This window comes from Oryctolagus cuniculus, chromosome 10 (assembly GCF_051225735.1).
Source record: "Oryctolagus cuniculus isolate XC-2025 breed Fujian yellow rabbit chromosome 10, ASM5122573v1, whole genome shotgun sequence".
In the NCBI taxonomy this organism is placed as follows: Eukaryota; Metazoa; Chordata; class Mammalia; order Lagomorpha; family Leporidae; genus Oryctolagus; species Oryctolagus cuniculus.
The window spans coordinates 72,230,041-72,253,602 of record NC_142876.1 but is presented as its reverse complement, the minus strand read 5'-3'; the positions used below and the strand labels follow the sequence as shown (position 1 = coordinate 72,253,602).

The 23,562-nt window shown below is 38.7% G+C and overlaps 1 protein-coding gene across 1 annotated transcript in view; it reads left to right on the top strand.

Annotated features, from left to right (window-relative positions):
* CNTNAP3 (contactin associated protein family member 3) overlaps nucleotides 1–15,410 on the top strand; it is a 247,828-nt gene extending 232,418 nt beyond the window's left edge. The window contains exons 20-25 of the mRNA XM_089305409.1: nucleotides 65–289; nucleotides 1,548–1,681; nucleotides 2,896–2,983; nucleotides 8,100–8,330; nucleotides 8,496–8,573; nucleotides 12,979–15,410. Coding sequence (XP_089161535.1) covers nucleotides 65–289; nucleotides 1,548–1,681; nucleotides 2,896–2,983; nucleotides 8,100–8,330; nucleotides 8,496–8,573; nucleotides 12,979–13,100 — 878 coding nt within the window. The 3' untranslated portion in view covers nucleotides 13,101–15,410. The remainder of the gene's footprint in view (nucleotides 1–64; nucleotides 290–1,547; nucleotides 1,682–2,895; nucleotides 2,984–8,099; nucleotides 8,331–8,495; nucleotides 8,574–12,978) is intronic.
* Nucleotides 15,411–23,562: the final 8,152 nt, after the last annotated feature.

The following is a 23,562-nucleotide window of genomic DNA, read 5'->3' as shown; positions in this document are numbered from 1 at the left end:
AATATATATCAAAAAATTTGTATTTAAATTTGTTAATATCACAAAAATGTGTTTGTCATTCCAGAAATTTCTGCATATTTTGGAACAGGCTCCTCAATGACTTATACTTTTCAAGAACATTACCCTTTAAGTGAAAACAAGAGCTCTTTTGCTTCTTCATTACACAGGAATACAACATTGACCAGAGAAATGATCACACTGAGCTTCCGAACTACACAAACTCCAAGCTTACTGCTTTATGTGAGTTCTTTCCATGAAGAATACCTTTCAGTCATCCTCTCCAACAATGGTGAATATCTTTTGCATGAAAGAAAAAAAAAAACTTGAATTAGAAAAATAGGTCTGTAATGACATGGATCTTTTCAACATTCAATCTACAAACAAGGATAGAAAAATCAAAAACAAAAAAAAAGAAAAATCACATGCCTTCCAATATGTTTTTTAATACTATTTATAATGGTTATCATAAAAGCTAGTATTTCAATATTAAATTAAAAGCCTTTTCTACTATTATTAGTTTGATAATTTTACAAATTTGATATACAATTATACTTCTTATGGCTACAATGTCTTTACTACTACATGATGATCTAAATTGATTTTGCAGCTCATTTTCAGATAAGATACCTAGATATACGACATATATTTTCTGCTGATTCTAAGCAGAGGAGCAACAATGTGGATGACATGGTAAAACTACATAAAAGCCTATTTCCATAAACAACAGATGAATACAGTTGTTCTTTATTTCATCAGGTGGTCAAGAAGCTTGTTACATCACACCCACATAAGAAGGGAAGTGACAGTCTGCTGACTAGTGTCAATGCAGGGGCATTCCAAAACTTTCACAGTTGGGCAGCAAGGCCACACTTCAAATTTGTTAAGTAATGATTCAGGACAAAATTTCGATTTCTAGAAAAGCCTACAAAACCTCTAACTGGATGAGCTGCAACAGAATTATGGGCTATGAGACTATATCTTTATAGGAGAGCAATATGTATGTTGGAAGATGTACCAACTGTAGAAACTGTCTCCTGACAAAATTTTCTTCCCTGTTTTTTGATTAGGGCAAAAGATTTCAGAAGAAAAATTCTGATTGTTAAAAGTTTTTAACTGTATACCCTTCAATAATACTTGCACATTAAAATAAGCATTATTAAAGAAGCTATAATTATGAAAACTGAATGTTGATACAATATCACATGGAGCTACATCAATTCATAAAGTCAATATCATAGTCATAATTTAAATATGAGTTTAGAACTTTCATATGAATAATTAAAACTTTACATAAGAAAGATTTGGGAAATTGCTTATTATCAGCATATGTGGTCTTGACTTTAAATAGTGTATTTGGACTTGGAGTTTGGCACTGGGATAGCACTTAAGTAATTACAATTCCAAGAAATATAACTATTGGGTAATCCTAATCTATGCTAAATAGATTCAAATATGTATTAGATATTAAAAGTACTCTAGATTATGCATGATAGTTTTTTTTTTAAATAACTGTGCTAATTTAAAAGACCATTTACTTTTCTCTTTAGGAAGTTTACAGATCAGGTACAAGCTAGACAGTCACCAAGATTCCGATGTGTTTAACTTTGATTTTACAAACTTGGCTGATGGGCACTTTCACCAGCTGAAGATTAAAAGAGAAGAAGCAGTGGTTGCTGTAGAGGTAATGCAGCAAAGTCAAAAGCAATGGTAACTGATATTATGACTCTGAGAATGAATATGCTAATGTAAAAATTTGACAATAAATATTAATAAAAGCAACGCACTCAGTGTTTTCCTGCCATAGGTCGGGATAGGAAGTCAAATATAGCCCAGGTTTGGAGAAGGGGAAATGTTTTGTTTGTTTAGCAATGTGGTTCTGTCAAAGTTATAATTATTTGTTCCTTTAAAATGTCAATATATGCTTACTTGTTTTCTTAGTAGGGAAATGTTGTCTAGCTTATCATGGTGACTGTGGTGGAATTTGTGAACTGATATTTCAATGAGAACCTGTCCTCATCTAATTATAAAAGAACAGGTACTGCAACAATTTAAACAAGGGAGAAAAAGGTGTACAGGATATTCATTAAGGTGGGAATAAATAAGAAAATAGACCTGGGTCAGAGCAGAGTAAGTAAATTGTCACCGGTATTTGAAGCAAAATATACTTTATTTATTTATTTTGACAGGCAGAGTGGACAGTGAGAGAGAGAGACAGAGAGAAAGGTCTTCCTTTGCCATTGGTTCACCCTCCAGTGGCCACCACGGCTGGCGCGCTGCGGCCAGCGCATTGCGCTGATCCGAAGGCAAGAGCCAGGTGCTTCTCCTGGTCTCCCATGAGGTGCAGGGCCCAAGCACTTGGGCCATCCTCCACTGCACTCCCGGGCCACAGCAGAGAGCTGGCCTGGAAGAGGGGCAACCTGGACAGAATCCGGCGCCCCGAAGGGGACTAGAACCCTGGGGTGCCGGCACCGCAAGGCAGAGGATTAGCCTAGTGAGCCGCGGCGCTGGCCGCAAAATATACTTTAGATCTGCACATAGAACTACATTTCTTGACTATATGCTTTCAGTTTTCTCCAGAGAATAAGTTTTTAAATGTAAAACAGCTGATTCCACCTTTCTGTAGTTTCTGCCAATTGCAGATACTTAACATGGTGAAGAAGAGAAAGCAGGATTAGAGAGTGGGCAGTGGGTGGGAGCAGCAGCTGATGGCATTATATATGTTGTTTATAAAATTGCTTTCCCCTTCTAAATCATTGTTTACAAGTGATTTCTTTAACCTTGTGGTAGCACTTGCAAATGATTTATTTTTACTATTTTTCCCTGTGTTCTCTTTGCCTCCTTTTCATTAAAAATGAATTTATTTTTGTTATTTGTTTCCCTTGCGACATTTAACAGGTTAATCAGAGTGTAAAGAGACAAGTTATATTGGCCTCGGGGACAGAATTCAATGCTGTCAAATCCCTCGCACTGGGAAAGGTTTTAGGTAAGTAGAAGAAAGTGTTTCCTCCACAAAACATCAGATTGAGAGTGTCATGTCACAAACTCTGGAAGCATTCATTATGATGAAAGAATTTCTTGTCTTATTTGAATAATACTTTCACAGTGAGTGACAATCAAGGTACAAATTGTACTCCTGGCTGCGTGCCCATCTAATCATGAGTAAGTGCTACCTGCTAGATGAGCAAGGGCATACCTCCAAAAGTACTTCCACACTTACCTTCTCACTTGGCAATCATGCATATTGAATTATGGCATTTGTCTGACAATTCTTAAAAATGACATGTTATCAAAGCAGACATGTTTCAGCATCAACTCCAGAGACCTCCATGCAGTGATAAAACTGGGTTTGAGTTAAAGGCAAGAGAAAGAATTGTTTAATTTCTCCCAGCAGATGAATACAACTGGAACTCTTTTGAGTCTTGCTTTGGTTGTTTTTTTCTTTCCTTCATGACTCTAGTATCTAACAGGAAAGATGATGCATGTACTTAAATATTTATGACAAGTTAAAAAGGTGCAGTAACTGTCTATGATATTCACAGGAAATATTTTTAAAAGTGCAATTTAGCTTTAAATAATATAGTAACTTAGGAAAATAATCGTTCTGTAAGAAATATAACTCCTATGTCAATCAATTAAGAAAATGAACTATCTTCTATGAAATATGAAGAGGATTAGAAAGAATCACCACTTATTATAAAAATTTGTTTTTCTCCAGATAAATAATTATATCGAGTTGAAGATGTTAAAGGCTTTATTCAAGAAAGATATATTAAAAAGGCATGCAATTTAGGGCATACAATTTCAAATTCAAATTGGTCAATGAAGTATATAATCTGAAGCATCTGATCAACAGAAAATTATGAATATTCATTTTGCCTGTGTCTGGAGGTGGAGATAATAATTAAAGATTAATAAAATGCTTCATATTTTGGATGATCATATTTCAGAATATGTTCTGCTTAAGTCTTGTTATTTTCAGATCATTAATCACAAGACTATAATTCCAGATAATTTGGAGTTTGATACAAAGTACTTTATTACTTTAGGCTGCAGTAAAATAGACCTTCAAGTTAACTAATAGATAAGCCACTGATTTTCCAAAGAGTTACCCGAAGGACTCTACAGCAAGTTATTACTTTTTAAGTTTAATAAGTCCCTGTAAGTCACTGATTCATCCATTCCTTCAAAAATATTTCATGAACATCTACTGAGTACACTTTATAAGGCACTGAGAAAGCCTACGAACAAGAGCAACACAAGACCTACCCTTTCCCAACTCACATATTAATAGGGATCATAGGCTAAATGTGAACAATTATAAAAAATAATGCTCATACTCAATAAAAAACTTTGTCTACCTTTACTTGCTTTTGAAAACAATGACCCAGAATTCATAATTAGCATGGTGTTATTATCTTACCATTTCTGAGTAGTTTCACTAATGAAGATGATTCAGGTTGATTATGTCAAGATAAACTCAGATTAAAGCTGTTTAAATATAAACTCTTTAGATCTTGAATTTCCTATGTAGCTTATCAGAAATACAGTCCTAAAGAAGGTGAGCACTTAAAATACTGTAATCCCTTAGAGATGACCTGTCATTTCTGTTACATGTTGTTTCTCCAACTATTTTGGTATTGTTGATATTCTTGATTACAGATTTTGTTATTTTTTAAATCACTAACTAAAATTTTAAAACAAAAACCAAAACATATATTGAAACCAAAGAAAAAGTGTAAAAGCAGAAGATGTCTTTTTAAGTTTTCTCCCATAAAATAAAACAATAGCCTGTAAATAGTTACATATCAGTGTGATTATTATTATAAATGTCAGAAAGTATATATCTGGGTAGAAGGGTTATATTTCAAAATAGAGATAAAAATATATGAACATGCAAAGTAGTTATAGTAATTAAATACTTCTGAAAATTATCTAATGAGTTCTGTCTAAGGAGATACATAAAACATACACGTTTAGCATTTAAAACTCAGTTGGCATAGTATTTTACAATACAGTGTATTTGTCTCACTTAGAAGGGATGTAAGTGGGTAGGCATTGCAGTGCAACATGTTAAGCCACTGCTTGGGACACCCACATTCCAAAGCAGAGTACCAATTCAAGTCCTGGATACTCCTCTTCTAACCCAGCTTTCTGCTAACATGCTTGGAAGGCAGTGTGTGATGGCCCAGATATTTGGGTCCCTGCCACCCACGTGGAGACCTGGATGGAGTTCCTGCCTTCTAACTTTGTTCTGGCCCATGGATGGCTGTTGCAGACATGTATGGGGTAAACTAGCAGATGGAAGATCTCTCTGTCTCTCCCTCTTTTTTACCCTGACTTTAAAATAATTAAAACTTTTTTTTAAAGAAGTGATGTTATATATTAGGTCTAGAATTTGATTTTACCTAATTTACCAACAAAATAATAAATAAGCATATAATTGATTTATGGATCCTGGCAGATGACAAAAGACTCCTGGAACATAGACAAAGGACTCTAGTACTCATGGCACAGAAAGCCTCATGAGCATCAGCCATTTGTGCAGTTTCCCATTTGTCCTCAAGTCTTATGGGGACAATGATAGGTGGCCCAACTGAATGTTCTGAAACACTAGCTTGAGGAAACCACAGAAGTTTTAGCAAACAGTAAGTAAGCTTATTCTTTGTCCTGGTTGGAGATATGACTTCATTCCTCAAGTTTGCTTGCCGAAAATAAAACCTTGAGAAATGACCTGTGTACTGTCTTATGTTTCTTTATTTCTTTATTATTATTATTATTATTATTCTTTTCATTTTAGTTGCAAGGAGAGACAGAGACAGGCAGAGATATATTGCTGGTTCACTCCTTAAACACTCACAACAGCCAAGGCTGGGCTAGGCTGAAGCCAGAACCCAGAACTCAATCCTGGTCTCCGATAAGGACGGCAGGGACCCAAGTATTTGAGCCATCAGGTGCTGCCTCTCAGGGTTCACATTAGCAGGAAGCTGGAATTGAAAGTGTAGCAGCCGGACAGGCATTTTGATATGGATTGTGGGCATCCCAGGTGGCAACTTACCTGCTGCATGAAATGCCTACTCATGGATTTATTTTTTAAATTGAAACACAAAATTCTTAAAACATACCTAATTTCATATTTGATGATAATCTTTCTAATTAAATCATCTATTGAGAATGAAGGAAAGTTCTACTCTATTTCATTCTATTAACTTCAAACTAAATGATTGTTTAGGGGTTCAACATTATGGTACATCAGGTTAAGCTGCTGCCTGTGATTCTGTCCTGTGATTTTGTGCCTGTCCCAGCTACTCCATTTCTGATCCAGCTCCCTAATGTGCCTGGGATGGCAGTGGAAGATAGCCCAAATGCTTGCACCCCTGCCACCCACATGGGAGACCTGGATGGAGTTCCTGGCTCCTGCCTTCAACCTGTCTCAGCCCTAGCTGCTGTAGACATTTGGGAGTGAACCAGCCTGATGGAAGATCTCTTTCTCTGTCTCCTCCTCTCTGTCATTCTGCCTGTCAAATGAACAAATCTTTCTAAAAATGACTGCTTAATGTTAATTGTATTCAGCATTTTTAGGAGAAAATCTGCCCTAAAGTTATATGGCTTTTCTCTAAAATAGTTATTCAATGTAAAACCACGTTGTATCATGCCAAAGGGAAAAAAAAATTTCTAACACTTGTTAAAACTGGAGGCTGACATATTAGGGCTTTCATGAAAGATATAGGAACTATGCTATGGCTTCAGCAGTAGGGATGAGAGATTGAAAATTTCAAGTACAAAAGTGGGTGGAGGTTTACAGCCAAGCAGGTGTAGGGACAGATGATTAGTTAATGCAAAATAGGAAGTTGTTTGGGCAACAGAATTTTTAATGAAGACCAATCAAGCTGATCAAACATCCTGCATGTGGGGAATAGTGCGAAATGGAGAGGATGATAGATGTTGTGGTGACCAGGTATTGAGGGTGAAAAATTCTGACCAAACCTGACTTGCCATGATTATTTCCAAATCCAGGAGTTGAAAGATCAAAACCTCTGGGAAACTTGAGCAGAGAGCTCAGAGTAAGCCTGAATGGAGTTTAGTCAGAGGGAATAGCGTTCAATTCTTTCTTGGGAAAAAAATGAAGATTCTTGAAGGAACTATAAAAGAAAAATATATGTAAATTTAAGTGATATTCTAATTCTGATTAGGAGCTAAATGTATTGGAGTAAAACCCAAGAAAGGAGGCACTGTTGTGCAGGTGGAGGTGAGGAGGAGAGAATACTGGGGGATGCTGTATGGGGGAGTGCGGAGTTCCAGGCATGGTTCATCTGACTGACATGAGTGGGAGAAGAGATGGGCAATGGTCATTTTGGAAAAGTGCACTGTCTTTATAAAGGTATAAAAGAAGGCTTTTGAGACTGCTAGAAAAGTTGAACAAGAATAATACTAAGTATAGTGATTTTTACTCTAAATGTGAATAGACTAAATTGTGTCACACCAACTTTAAAAAAAAAAAACGTTTAAATGCACTTACACTATTGAAAAAGAGATGTGCTAAGAACTTGCAAGTAAAAACTAATAAATCTAAGAAATGCAATGTTATCAATTAGAATTTAAGATTATAACAGCTGAACAAGAAGGTCATTAACTGGTGATAAAAATACTAAGACAATATGAAAGTGATAAATCTGTATACTTCAGACAAAACAGTCGAATGTAATAAGCAAACACAACAACAAAGGATTTCCAAAGGTCTGTCCTGGTCTCCAGAAATTATTTTACTGTAACCCCCTAGATTAGTGGCTGTGTGTTCCATTGAAAATGTATTTTAATGATTTTTTTTTTTATTAAATGGCAGAGGATTTCTTAGTTCATCCCACACAACTGTTTTCCTGGGAGATTCTGGTGTGGGCATTTGAAGCCATCAGCCAAAACCCTGCCTCATCTGAGCAGTTGACAGGGCTGCCCACAGGTAGTGGCTCTGGCGCTTTCCCCAGAACCTAAGGGGTTCTGAGGAAGGCTGAAGCTGGCCGCCGCCGAACAAATGGCGGGCGTCCCCATGTCGCCGACCTGGGCCCCTGCGCCCTGACGCCGGGTGCCGCTTCTATCTCCCGCAGAGACCCCCGGCGCCGACGCGGACACCAGGCGGGCGGCGGCGCGCGGCTTCACCGGCTGCCTCTCGGCCGTGCGCTTCGGCCGCGCCGCGCCCCTCAAGGCAGCGCTGCGACCCGGCGGCCGCGCCCCGGTCTCCGTGCGCGGCCCAGTAGCCGCGGCGTCCGGCTGTGCGGCGCCGGCGGGACCTGGCTCCTCGGCGCGGGAACTGACTCCCCGGCTGGCCGGGGACGCAGGTGCGTGCTCGCTCCGCCGGCGTCCCACCCTGGCCGTGGCCCGTGTTTCAAAGCGGAGTCCTCGGTCCCTTCCGGTCCTTGCCCGCTCCAACGGGTTCACTGCTGCCCTTCCATCTCTCTGTGTGAATTTCCCCGTTCTATTCCCCTTTGTGCCCCTCTCTGCAGGCCGTCCTGGACCCGCTGGCAAGGGGGCGCCCTTAGTTACTGCAGACGGGAGGGACCCTGCGGTCTTCGTCGTCGGAGGTAAGGCAGCTGTGAATGACCTGCCTTCCGCGTTACCCCTCTTGACAATGTTGAATTAATCAGCATAATGGGTTATGGTTTATGGGTCAGGGTTTATGGTTCAGGATAGGGAGGGAAGTCATTTGGTCTGATTATGCCACCGCAGCTGCAGGCAGGACTGGAAAATCAGTTAAGTCTATAGCAGGCGCATTTTTAAGTTGATCATTTTGTATGGCCTGCGAATGTTATAAATACCCAGATGGCCCTTGACACGGAAAAGTTTCCCCACTGCCTTCAATGCTTCCCTTGACAATGTTCGCCTTATTAAAAAAGATTTAAATGCACATAATAATACTTAACGTGTTAATTTTTAATAGTATGGTTCAGTGACATAGAGTAAGTTCACTAGTCACTGTGTGTTTCATTTTTAATCTTGCTTTAGGAAAAATTCATCTAATAGGCTGAGATTGTTTATTGGTCTTTTGAGAGGAAGAAAATAAAATTAATTTAAATACATCTTGGCAAAGAAAACTTTCATTCTGAAATATAATTTATTAAGAACTGCTGCAAAAGTAAGCATCTTTCCTCCTTAATTAATTCATTTTTGAAATGTTTTTGATTTCTTGTTTGGCAGACTTTCCATAGAACATACAAAATAAACTTTTTTCCCCCAAAAATGATAGGAAACAATTCAGATATTATAAAAGCCCTCACTAAATTTCTCTTGAGGATATTAGCATGTACCTCACTATCTCAAACTTTTTTCTCTCAGAAATAAAAAAAAAAGTAAATTAAAAATACATGACCCAATGGAAAAAAAAACTATTTTTACAGTTTTCTGTGGGAATTGGAGAATAATGCACATCCTAAAGGGGTACTTTTGTCATTAATTTTACATCAAATCCAATCATAAATGATTCCTGATATTTTAGGAGATTTTTCTTTGCAATGCAAAAGCAATTGTGAAATGCTTAACATTTTCAGGGTAGGTTCCCATTGCCCACAAATGTCTACACAGTGTCAGAGTTAGAGCCAGGCCTTTGGTGAGCGAGGATAATGGGCAGATTGATCATAGAACAGCAGAGCACGTCTTGCTTTTGGAATTTTATTGCTTTTGGTCAGCTATAACTGGCGAGATATCTGGGGTCAATGTAGAGACATGTTGCTGTTGAACTGTGAGTCTTAGCAGGATTCTGTTCCCCTAAGAAGTGTTGACTTGGCTCCTGAAGGAAGCAATGGGAAGGAGGAGGGGCTGGGTGGCTTCCCCTGGCTGGTATTTCACAAAGGGGGTTTGCATTTTCTAATAGTCACCAGCTGGAGATACAAATTAATGCCTTAGTGAATTATCTTACACTTGTAATTTGGGTACCTATAACCTATTTTTACACCGACTCATCTAGTTTAACATAGACTTGATGTTCATCTACACTAATAGGATTGCTTGAATCAGCAGCTTTCTCGAGTACGACTTCATGCATTCATTAAATGGCTTCCTGGCTATGAATTAAAGACTCAAACAATTTATGAGATAGAGGCCCAGACCTTTAACTCCTTTAACCTCATTTGGAGCTAGGATTGAGAACCACGGGCATGGCTAATAGTATCAATATTTTATAACATTTACAAGTAATCTGCATTACATGTAAATTTAATAAATATCCCTGCAATAGTCTTGATAATGGGAACTGATTATGTGTATGCTACGCTACTGTACTTCAAAAACATATTGTCATAAAAGTATTCTTAAATCTGCATTTAAAATGTATAACAACAGTTATTCTATGATGGTACAAAACACTGCATACTTTTTAAATAATTTAAAGCTTCCTGCCTGATTGTCGCTCCCCCTCTTCGTGGAGGAACGACACAGGACCCTGCGCTGTTCTTTTGTCTGCTCGGCCCTCCCCGGGTTTGCTGCTGGTTCTTCCCGGGTTGGCTACTATCCCTTCCACCTCCGTGGAAGGGCAGTTCCCCCTGGCCACATTCCCCACTTCCGCAGGGGAGCGGCACACCGCCGGCCGGCTCTCTGGGGGCTGCACAGGTGTTCCCCTTAGATGTTCCTCTTAGATGTTCCTGGTGCATGCCGTCTCTCTCCTCCTTTATAGTCCTCTTCCACCAATCCCAACTCTGCTACCCACACGCCGAGTACGCTGCTCTCCTCCAATCAGGAGCAGGTCCCACAGTTTATTGGTTGAACTGGAGGCAGCTGTGTAGAAGCTGTTTCCCTTCTCAGCGCCATATTGTGGGAAAGCAGATGCATAGAATAAGTCTTAATTCCAGTAACTTAGTCTAGTCCGAGTTGCTCACAGTTGCTCCCCACAGATCCCCCTTTCTTTTTATTTTTTGGCGTTGATACGCGCCTGTCTTCGGTGTCCCGCGGCACACCCTCTGCTCTACTTGCTAGAGTTGCCACAGGTTCTTACAAGTCCTATCAATCAGGCAAACCGAATCCGGGTCCTCTCTTCGCCATGTTGTGAGGAGGTTTTTAGGCGTTGATACGTGCCTGTGTTCGGTGCCCTGCAGCGCATGCTCTGCTCAGCCTGCAGGGGCTTACAAGCCCTAACAATCAGGCAAGCCTTCTCATTGCCGTATTGTGGGGGAGACCTTACTGATGTTAATTCGTGCCTGTCTTCGGTGACCTGCGGCGCATAAGCTGCTAGCCGCCTGCAGGTGCTCATCGCCTCACTTAATCAGGCAGACCGAATCCAAGCTCTCACATTGCAGTGTTGTAGGGAGGCCTTTCTATTTCTCTATTTCTCTATCTCCGGGCATTCCTATTTCTCCCATTTTACTTCTATCTACCAGCATTCCTATTTCTGTCATTTTACTTCTAAACTTCTGTTTCTCTTATCCCTGCGGCTTCCCGGCGCCCGCCCCGAGGCTGCTTCTCGGCGGCTTCCTGGCTCTGAGCCGCTTCAGCCCGCACCTCTCTCATCTGCGCGGCCTCGTACTAGCCCCGGGTTCCCTATCTACTTGTGCCCCGCACGCTCTCTCTGCGCGCGGCAGCCTCCGCGAGTCACACAGCGTAGCTTACGTCTCCGCCACTAGCATTCAATCCAAGTTTCCCGGACTAACCTGGCGAATTCCAACCTGGCGGCCCACGTCTCTGCCTCTGGTTCCAGATCTTTGCCTCTTGCTCCCCGGGCTGACTTGAAGAATTCCAAGATGGCTTCCGTCTCCGCCTCGGCCTGCCCTCGCAGCTTCATCCTCCCTAACATTTTTCTCTACCCGGTATATTTCACTAAGTTTTCTTCCAACAATATTCCTCCCTCATTTCTCCCAGCTTCTCCCCACAGTCCGTATCCGAGTCTGTTTGTTCTAGCTTTCACTTTCGCTTTCGACCTTAGAGATTTCTCCCAGCTTCCCCCCGTAGTCCGTATCTGAGTCTATGCCTAGGCTTTCAATAGCTTCTTCCGGCACCTTTTTCGTCCGGCTTTTCCCTAGGCTGTTTGCTAGTCTCTCTCTCCGATATTTTTCCACTTCTTCCTGTTTCTTCCCTCCTAAGTTTCCTATCCGTCCTAGGTTTCCTATCCGAGTCACGGCCCCATTATGTCGCTCCCCCTCTTCGTGGAGGAACGACACTAAACCCTGCCTAGGTTTCCTATCCGAGTCACGGCACCATTATGTCGCTCCCCCTCTTCGTGGAGGAACGACACAGGACCCTGCGCTGTTCTTTTGTCTGCTCGGCCCTCCCCGGGTTTGCTGCTGGTTCTTCCCGGGTTGGCTACTATCCCTTCCACCTCCGTGGAAGGGCAGTTCCCCCTGGCCACATTCCCCACTTCCGCAGGGGAGCGGCACACCGCCGGCCGGCTCTCTGGGGGCTGCACAGGTGTTCCCCTTAGATGTTCCTCTTAGATGTTCCTGGTGCATGCCGTCTCTCTCCTCCTTTATAGTCCTCTTCCACCAATCCCAACTCTGCTACCCACACGCCGAGTACGCTGCTCTCCTCCAATCAGGAGCAGGTCCCACAGTTTATTGGTTGAACTGGAGGCAGCTGTGTAGAAGCTGTTTCCCTTCTCAGCGCCATATTGTGGGAAAGCAGATGCATAGAATAAGTCTTAATTCCAGTAACTTAGTCTAGTCCGAGTTGCTCACAGTTGCTCCCCACACCTGATAACTGAATGATGGACATGATCTTAGAGATGTATTTTTCTTTGTGCTTTTAAATATGAAGCCATTCCCTGAGTCCATCATGACATGCCTTTAGGGAACAAGCCTAATACAGCCATATCCAAATGCTGTAGTAACTCAGAAGTATAGCAAATGTTATAAGGCACCTGGCCTTAAAAATTCCTGCTTGGATGTTTCCAGTCTATCTAGTAGATGATTTGGTTTATTGTAACCTAACTTTATTAAGCAATGACAACAAGCCTATGGTTGAAGCGAAACTCCATTTACATTGTTTTTCCTTTTTCTTCTTGCATAGGTGTGATTGCCGTTGTGATATTTACCTTGCTCTGCATCACTGCCATGGCTTTACACATTTATCAGCAAAGGAACTTGCACAAAGAAAATGAGTCTGAAATCTCAAAAAATGAAGAGTGCTAGGATTGCTTTGAAAAATGAGCTGATGTGCAAACACAGTGGAAAACGGTGTGTCTTCTTAGGAGCAGCTGGGACCTAATCTGTCCCTAGGATAGACTGTCCTGCTTTTGCCACAATGGTACCCACATGTGGTGCAGTGCTGTGAAGCTGTGGATGATATGCAGCTTCAGAGTGAATTAGGGGTAGGGGTGGTCATCAGTCTGTTTGAATGCAGTCTTCCAAATCTGAGGTTGAATTTGTGTGATAACTATCAGGTTTATATAAGAAAATGGCTGTGGTCCTACTTTCTTAAAAATTATGCCAGAACTTTTTGTTCAGATATAAAAGATTAAGTTAACTCTACTGTTTTTCGATATTTGGAAACTTATCTGAGACTCTCTTATTGGTGCTCTGGTGACATTGGTAAAATAGGAAATACTTCTTCCATCACCCTCACTGGTATTGCTGTAGTCCTAAAATCCAGAGCCAAGTGACCTGCCAAAAATCAACAGCCTATTTGCTTTCCCTGTCGGATAATCATACAATGCTGTAGCGGCCTGGGAATATTATTATTACTTTTGGTGTGATGCTTTTTCTAATTGCCTGTTTTAAAATGTTTTGATAAATATTGATGTTGAAATTAATATTGAAGGTTAACTCTGAAATTTTAGTATTGAATTTTATCATGAAACAAAATTGATAGGTAACAAGATGCATAGAGGATGTCATTGACAGTTTGCCTGTTTTTCTTTGTAATTTGTAATTATGGTTTTTGTAAATTGTGATTATGTTTTTAACTAAATTTGTAATTAGATGTAAACATTGCTTCTTACACTGGAAGTATTATCCTTTATTTGTGTCAATAATGCCTGCATAAAACATAATCTAAACTTATTTCCCCAAAACATTGAAAGACTATTCAGATACTATTACGTATCTCTCTTCTTTCTAACGGTTGTTACTAATTTGCCTTGGATTTCCTGTGACAGTATTTTACAGAACATCTTCCAATTTATTAAGCTGAGGAGCTCCAATTCCTTTTCTGAATTTAAATGCTCTAGGCAGAAATAGCATTGTGTATTATCTTCTCAACTAATTGCTTTTGAATATAAACTGAAGGCTGCTGTCTCTTAGGAAAGACAACTTTTCCATAATCTATATCAAATCTGCCATTCTAAGGATCATGGGTCTAACTTCTCATAGATTACCCAAAATTGAATATATGCTATTAACTGCAACATGTCTCATTAGGGTTTATACACAGACACACACACACTCAGATAGTGGAGAATCAGAATTTATATGGACAGTTGCAGAATTAACACTGAGGCAATATTTATGTGATAATTGCATGGAACTGCCATTTGGATTCAAACTGATTATATATAAAGCAGTAATGCTACACTGATATCACAGACACCAACTGTTTGCCAAGGACTAATTAGGTCACATAGTTTGCTAGAAGTAAAAATATTGTGAATGTGTATATTTGAACTTTTGTCAGAGAGAAACCATTTATCCATTTTCTAAAATCTGAATTATGTACATTTTTGTTATCAGAGAGAATTGAATAACAACATTTTTCAGATACAAAGATGCTACTTGCATGTAGCACCCTTCTGTGATCAAAACAAGTTAGAAACTCAGATTCATCATTACTATTACATGATCGAATTTTCACTTTCTTGTGTTTTTTTTTAAAGACTGAGTATAGATAATCTTTGTCTTAAGTTTACTTTAATTTTATAACTGCAGGGTGCGGAAGGATTCAACAAAGATATAGTACATTTTATGAATGTCTACATGTATGTAGTTGCTACATACATGTAGCACCCTTATGTGATGTGATATAAAAGTATAGTGGTTTCCCCAAAACCTATTTTTCAATTTAAAAAAATGCATTATTCTTCATAATAAGTGACTTAAGTTTTTGATTATTAAAAGCGTCAAAATTATATTTTTAAAAATAGACTGGTTAATATAACAATGCTTGTCTTAGTAAAATGGTTAACATTGGTGAATGGGTATAAACTTGAAATTATGACCCAAATTCATCTTAGGAAATCACTGTAGCTGTCATTTCCTAAGAGTCATCATTTAAAGCATACTCTTAACCTATTTTGATAGTAGTTAATATACATGACCTATTCTGTCCCATATGTTTATTAATTAGCAGAGAATAAGAACATTTTACACTGACCAATAATTGTGAACCTTTTTTCGTGTATATTTTCAAAGCCTAATAAATGGAAAATTTATTCCAATGGATTTTTTCTTTAATAAAATATAGATCTAGAAGATAAATATCTTGTTTTCTTATGTTATTCTGAATCCATAATGGATTCTTAAAATATTCTTGACATTGGAGAAGAATGAAATGAATGCATTTTAAATTGAAATATGATTAGTTATTTAACCTAGTGCTTCATTAGCCGACTTTGGACATTAGGAAAATGTTCATAAATGCTGTTTTTAGCCTTTAAGTGTGCAGAAAACCCCTTTTTTATTTTAAAAAAATGTTATTCCAAGAATCATCGAGTTTTTCTATCGTTGAAGACATTAAATATCTTACAGCCCAGCCTTTCCCCTTTACATCTCTTCTAAAGGATGCAGCTCAAGCTAAGTTTGTTGCTGATGTGTCTGAAAACAGCTACTAGTCCATCCTAACTTGGTGTGCTTGAGTACATGTGTGGATGTTTAAGAAGGTTAAAAGTGCTCTTTCTAGGGCCACAACCAAGATTCATTAGGCATTCATCATATTGCTGAGAAATATGCTGTATTTGTTTTTACAAACCTTTGATAACCTAATCTATTGCCTATAAATTAATTATGACTTGAAACTATACTTTTGCTTCTTATTTCATCACTGTTTATGGGGATACCTCAAAAAGTTCATGGAAAGGTAGAATTAAGAGACAAGTTTATTAGGATCAGCACTGTGGTGTAGCAGGTAAAGCCACTGCCTGCAATGCCGGCATCCTATATGGGAGCCGCTTTGAGTCCTGGCTGCTCCACTTCTGATCCAGCTCCCTGCTAATGTGCCTGGAAAAGCAACAGAAGATGGCCCGAGCCCTTGGGGCCCTTGCACCACATAGAAGACCCAGATGAGGCTTCTGGCTCCTGGCTTCAACCTAGTCCAGCCCTGCCATTGCGGCCATTCAGGGAGTGGACCACTGGATGGAAGATCTCTCTGTCTCTCTCTGCCTCTGCCTCTCCCTCTCTGTAACTCTAACTTTCAGATTAAATAAGTAAATATTTTTTTTAAAGAAGTGTAAGTTTGGGGCGTGCGCTGTGGCACAGCAGGTTAAAGCCCTGGCCTGAAGCACCAGCATCCCATATGGGCACGGTTCTGGTCCCAGCTGCTCCTCTCCTGATCCAGCTCTCTGCTGTGGCCTGGGATAGCAATGAAAAATGGTCCAAGTCCTTGGGCCCCTGCACCTGCGTGGGAGACCCAGAAGAAGCTCCTGGCTCCTGGCTTCAGATCAGTGCAGCTCCCGCTGTTGCAGCCATCTGGGGAGTGAACTAGCGGATGGAAGACCTCTCTCTTCTGTCTCTACCTCTCTCTGTAATTCTGTCTTTCAAATAAATAAAATTTAAAAAAGCAGTATAAGTTTACTTTGATGCAAAAAGTTTTGTAAGCCATGCATAGTTTTTTGAAAATATGCATTTCTCACAAACTTAAAACATTCTGGATTCATGACTTTTTTTTTTTCAGCAAAATAAGCTTATTTTTTACTTTTTCCACAAACATTGTAAAGTGCCCTGGTATACGTGCTTCCTTTACGGGCCAAGAGGGAGTGCTAGAGAATAGATTCACTGTCTCATATAAAATTAGCCAAAAACAAGACAAAATTTATGAAACAATAGTTTTTAGAACTGGACGTTTGTCCTAGGAAGTGATCTTGAAAGCTTATGATTGTTTCAGGCTGTAACTTGAGAAAATTTCTAAACAACAATGTAAGAATGGAACTACTTAGGGGAAATCTAACAGATGTGAAAGTTGAGTCAATGATGCTGAAGGTTCAGGCACACCAAGATGACTGATAAGATAAGAGTACCAGAGAGGAAAGAGCTGCACATGGAGCCAACTCCAGTGCTCTGTAGATTACCCTGAGTATGTAGCATAGTCCTGCCAACACAAGTGTAAGGAAACTACCAAGGCAAAAGGAAGAACAACTCAAAATATTTAGAATAACACTTATAAACCTTTTTTTAAAAAAGTTACTGATCTCCACAAAAAGCCTCTTTAGACAGTTTCATTCCTAATCACCTCTCCATGAAATTATTGTTAAAGATTTATTTATTTATTTAAAGGGGAGAGAAGAAAGGGAGAAAACGAAAGAGAGAGAGATGATCCTCCCCCTGTTGGCTCACTCTCAAATGGCTGCAAGCATTGGTCTACGCAGAAGCCAGGGGCCCAGAGCTCCATCCAGTTCTTCCACGTGGGTGGCAGGTGCTCAAGCATGTGAGCTATCCTCCGTAGCTTTCCCAAGCACATTATCAGGAAGCTGGATAGGAAGTGGAGCAGCCGGGACATAAACAAGCACTCTGATGCTGGACGCTGGTATTGCAGGTAGCTTACTGTGCCACAATGCTGGATCTCCCTATGAAATTTTAATAGTACAGATAACACTGCATATATTTGTAGTACTATTAAAGTATCTATACCTTATGCACAAAGAGTAAATTTTCTTTCTTTCCCTAAGAACTAATTTTGGTCCCTTTGTGGTAATATTAACCTTACTAAGAATGCCTGGATTACAAGGAGCAGTGTATAATATTCAGACAGGATCAGGAATATGATTGGTTGCCATCAACTAACTGTCCTGGAAGTTTTCTTAATTATTAGTACAGCATGGGAGAAAATATTCATAGATATGTTGACTTAGTAGTGGTAAACGCTAAATTATACCTTCTAAGGCTGTACTTAACAAATCTTGGGACACTTGAGGAGAAAAGATCAGTTTCCAAATAACTAATTTCATCCTTGAACAAAGTTCAAGTGTACCTAGAAGAATATGAAAATATCCAACACCCAGCAAAATAAAAACATAATCTTGGGGCCAGCGCCATGGCTCACTTGGTTAATCTCTGCCTGCGGCGCCGGCATCCCATAAGGGGGCCTGGTTCTAGTTCTGGTTGCTTCTCTTCCAGTCCAGCTCTCTGCTGTGGCCCAGGAAGGCAGTGGAGGATGGCCCAAGTGTTTGGGCTCCTGCACCCGCATGGGAGACCAGGAAGAAGCACCTGGCTCCTGGCTTTGGATTGGCGCAGCGCCATAGCAGCCATCTGGGGTGTGAACCAACGGAAGGAAGACCTTTCTCTCTGTCTCTCTCTCTCTCTTTCACTGTCTATAACTCTACCTGTCAAAAAAATTAAAAAAAAAAAAACATAATCTCCATTGTACAATCAAAAATTATCAGGCATGTAAAGTCAGAAAAATATGAACTATAATGAAAGAAAACAATTAAAAGTGACCCAGAACACAGATATTAGAATTAGTAGTCAAGAGTATTAAAACAATTATTGTCACTATGAACCATATGTTCAAAAAGTCAGGACGTGATATGAAAAAGTTTCAAATCAAACATCTAGAGATGAAACTTCAGTTTTTGAGATGGAAAGTACATTGGATAAAATTAATGGCAGATTAGACTTTTCAGAAGTAAAGATGAATAAATTTGAAGAATAGCAATAGAAACTATCCAAAATGAAACTGAGAAAACGGAAGCAAAATATTAAGGACAAACCCTGTATTAGTGAGCTGTGAGAAGTGAATGACAGAAACAAGTTTGAGAAAAACAATGAATATTTAATTCGTTTGATGAAAACTAAACTCAAGACAACAATTTGAAGCTCAAGTGATATTAAGAAAACCACACAATGACGTATCACAAGCAACGTGCTTAAAACCCACAGCAACAAAGAGAAAAATCTTAAAGCCAGCCACAGAAAAAGCCAAGTTTTGCAGAGAACAAAAAGGATGACAGCTGATTTCTTCTTTAAAATGATGCAAGTTATAATTGCAGTAGAGCAGCATCATTCATGTTTGAAGTGAGATATCTTTCAACTAAATAAAAAAAAAACTTTCTTAGATTCCTACACCCAGAAAGAAACTTCTTTCAAAAAAAAAGGTAAAGATTTTTCCCAGTCACATCAAAAGTTAAAATAAATTTTTACCAGCAGACTTACATTTACAACAGCTTAAAAATCTTTCAATACAAAAGAAAATGACACCAGATAAAAATATGGATCTGGACAAAGGAATGAAGATCTAGAAAGTTTAACTCCTTAATTTTATATAGATATATATATCTATATATATATATATACTTTTTATTTATTTAAATATATAAAAGGTAAATATTTTGCATTTTTATTTTGGTGTATTTTTTGTACAGTGAACAAAAAGGATGACAGTAGATTTCTTCTTGAAAATTATTTCATGCATTCCATAGATATAGTTCCAAGAAGGCAAGCACATTTCTCTCCTTCTCCTCTCCCTACCCAATTCCCTTCCTTCCCTCCCCTCTCTTCCTTTCATCAGTTTTAGCAAAGACATAATTTTAATCCACACTATATTCACAGGCTTAATTCAGCATTAACCATAATATTCAATAAGTAAAAAGTAGTAAACTACATTTCCCCAGGAATATAAACAAGAGATAAAAATGACAATTATATCACAAAATCTCCATTTCATTCCTTTACATTTTTTATACTCCATATTAAACAGATATCAAAGAAAACATATGGTGCTTGTAGTTTGTTTTTTTTGGGGGGGGCTGGATTATTTCACTAAGCATGATGGTTTCCATTTGTATCCATTTGTTGCAAAAGACAAGATTTCATTCATTTTTATGACTGAGTAGTATATGTGTGTACGTGTGTGTATATGTATATGCATGTATATGTATATATAAATATGACATTTTCTTTATCCAGTCATCAATTGGTGGACATATAGGTTGATTGCATATCTTAGCTATTGTGAATTGAGCTGCGATAACCATGGGGTACAAAGAACTCTTTCATATGCTGATTTCATTTCCTTTGAGCACATTTCCAGCATTGAGATGGCTGGGTCATATGGTAGATCTATTTTCAGATTTCTGAAGAATCTCCATACTGTCTTCCATTTTGGTTGTACTAGTTTACATTCTCAACAACAGTGGATTAGTGTACCTTTTCTTCCACTTCCTCAGAAGCATTTATTGTTTGTTGGTTTTTGGATGATAGCCATTTTAACTAGGGTGGGGTGATACCACACTGTGGTTTTTATTTGGATTTCTCTGATGGCTAGTGATCCTGGATAAGGTAATTAAAAGATGTTAATTTTGTTAAAAAAAAGAAAAGAAAAAAAAAACTTTTTGACAGGCAGAGTTAGACAGTGAGAGAGAGACAGAGAGAAAGGTCTTCCTTTTTCCGTTGGTTTACCCTCCAAGCGGCTGCCACATCCAGCGCGTTGCAGCCAGCGTGCTGTGCTGATTCGAAGCCAGCCAAAAAAAAAAAATGTTTGAAATCTATTCATAGTTTTTCCAGATATGCATTTTCCATAAACTTATTTTTTTAATTTTTGCCAGGCAGAGTTATACAGTGAGAGAGAGACAGAAAGTTATAGACAATGAGAGAAAGACAGAGAGAGAAAGGTCTTCCTTCCATTGGTTCACTCTCCTAATGGCTGCCACGGCCAGCACTGCGCCAATCTGAAGCCAGGAGCCGGGTACTTCCTCCTGGTCTCCCATGCGGGTGCAGGGACCCAAGCACTTGGGCCATCTTCCGCTGCCCTCTGGGCCACAGCAGAGAGCTGGACTGGAAGAGGAGCAACTGGGACTAGTACCCAGCGCTCTAACAGGGACCAGAATGCAGGGTGCCAGCGCCACAGGCGTAGGATTAGCCAAGTGAGCCACGATATAGGCCGAACTTTTTGAAGTCCCTTATATCATCTTAGATATTACATTTATATATTAGAAAAAATGGAAAAAAATACTGAGTATGAGAGGATTGTAATTATAACTTTCATTTATTCTTTTACACCCATCTGCATAATCTTTTGCAGTTATTAAAACATAAATTTCAAAAATTGTGATTTTTCACTATTTCACAGAAAATTTCTGCATGTTCCATATTGTAATCAAAGAAAAGAGCACATACTGTGATAGCATCTCTGTTCTGTACTACATAACCAAATGAAAGGTTTCCAAGTGCTTAACATCTTGCAACCCACTTTATGTCATTCACTTCATATCCTTTCTCTGACTTCTTCCTCCATGCGCATTTGACCTACCAATGACATTTTCATCCATTCTCCCAGAGAAACCATGGGAAACAATTAGAAACCAATATGCCTATGTAGAATCGGATTTGAACTCCAGATCACTTTCCAATTTTCAGGAAGCATACAATAGTTTATTGGGAGATAAAAGTGCAAAGATTTTATTTTCTTCTTCATTCTCAGTGCATAGCCTGAGATTAAAAAAATAAAAGATTAGCAAACAGGCCCAATTCTTTCCCAGCTCCTGTGCTGCATGATAGAGATAGGCCTGTTGAAGAGGTAGCCTGCCATGGTCCCACTAATGATCCAAAGCAGTGAAGCTCTACAGTCTAGACATCAGTTGATACTTATAGAGCAAGATCTAGAAGTAGAGTGTAGTGAAACTGAGAACAAAGGAGAGTGGGAGATGTCACCAGGGAGGGACCATGGCTTTAATGAGATCCTGTGAAAGAATATAATGTTACTTCAAAGCATTTTCTGTTAGGACAATTTCCAGAGACTTTAAATGGTTATTTTCTGTGTGATGATTATTGAGCCTGGAAGAATTTTTCTAGTGTCTGAGAGGCTGTTAACATACTGGCTCAGTTTGGAAAAGCTGCTTTTATGAATAATTTCTCTCTCCACATACTTCTGTGTTAGAAGAATATTTCACAGCAAAAGGATGCAGGACCTTAGTTATCTATGCCACAATCAGATGAACACTTTTGCTTTGGCTATCGGCCACCTCCCCAAAAATATGCATATATACTGCCCTAAAAAATTTGTTTTTCTGTCAGTCTATTCATCCATCATATATCATCCACCTATGATTCCATAGCAAACAATTACTGAAAGACAAACAGCAACAATAAACAATTCCAGCACACCAGTTAACCTTCTCTCACCATTTATAAATGAATTTGGAATCTTATTAGAAGATATATTACAGAGTTCTGAAAAGTACAATTTTCTGTGGCATAACTTATGACCCATTATGTGTGGTTACTTGAATTATTGAAAGACTTAGTATTACTCAGACTTACCGTAACTAGTTCAAACATTTGAGTATTTAGTTCTAAAATATTGAAATCTTTATTCTTAGAAGCAAATATGATTTTCCATCAAACAAAATGACTTTGAAATAAAATCATAATTATTTTAAAATAAAGGACTAAAAATCAGATGGTGGGGACATTGAAAGGAGCACTCCAAGTCTGCCAATCTTTGGAAGAGAGTAGATTCTTACATTTTAAGTAGCATATTGCTTTTTTGGTACAATGAACACATGGGGAAAAAGACAATCATTCTCAAAATGCATACTTTCATATTTTGTATAAGACATCTCACATTATATTGTAAAAATACATTAATGAGAGCTCGATGGTCTGAAGAATATGGAATAAAAATCTCGAACTTGCTCTCAAGATTTATGAAAATATTTTGTCTTAACACTTTTGTCAGTGCAAATTCTGTACATAATATGGCATTGGACTTTTAATGCCATTTGCAATATTTCAAAATTGTACCAAGTTCCAAGCTCCAGTTTTCAGATTAAATTTGCATAAATGAAAGTACATAGAATACTTGACATATGATTCCAATTGGAGTTCTCTGTTGTTCATATTAAATATTGCTCATATTAAATAATACTATGTGTTCATATTAAATATTATTAAATATAATGCATATTATACATAATGAATATATTCATATTAAATATAAAATTAGATAATGATATATTGTTCACATTAAAAGATGACTGAGATTAATAATTTAATATCTCAGCTAAGAATGGAAGATATTTTAAATTTCTATACCATCAAAATATTCTGATTTGTTTTCTTTGACCAAATTTATTTTGGCTTTCAAATTGTACCTGTTAAGAAAGTCTTTTTGAGGATAGGAACTACATTTTATTTTTGCTGAATCTCCAGTATATAGACAGCACCATGTCATATTTAAGTAGCATTCAGTAAGTATATAAATGCACTCATCAACGAGACAATATATTCCCAAATGTCTGCAGGTACCTACTTGAAATATGGAAGGCAAGAATAAGGAATCTGGGCAGTGCCACGGCTCACTAGGCTAAACCTCCACCTGCAGCGCTGGCACACCGGGTTCTAGTCCCGGTTGGGGTGCCGGATTCTGTCCCAGTAGCTCCTTTTCCAGTCCAGCTCTCTGCTGTGGCCTGGGAGTGCAGTGGAGGATGGACCAAGTGCTTGGGCCCTGCAC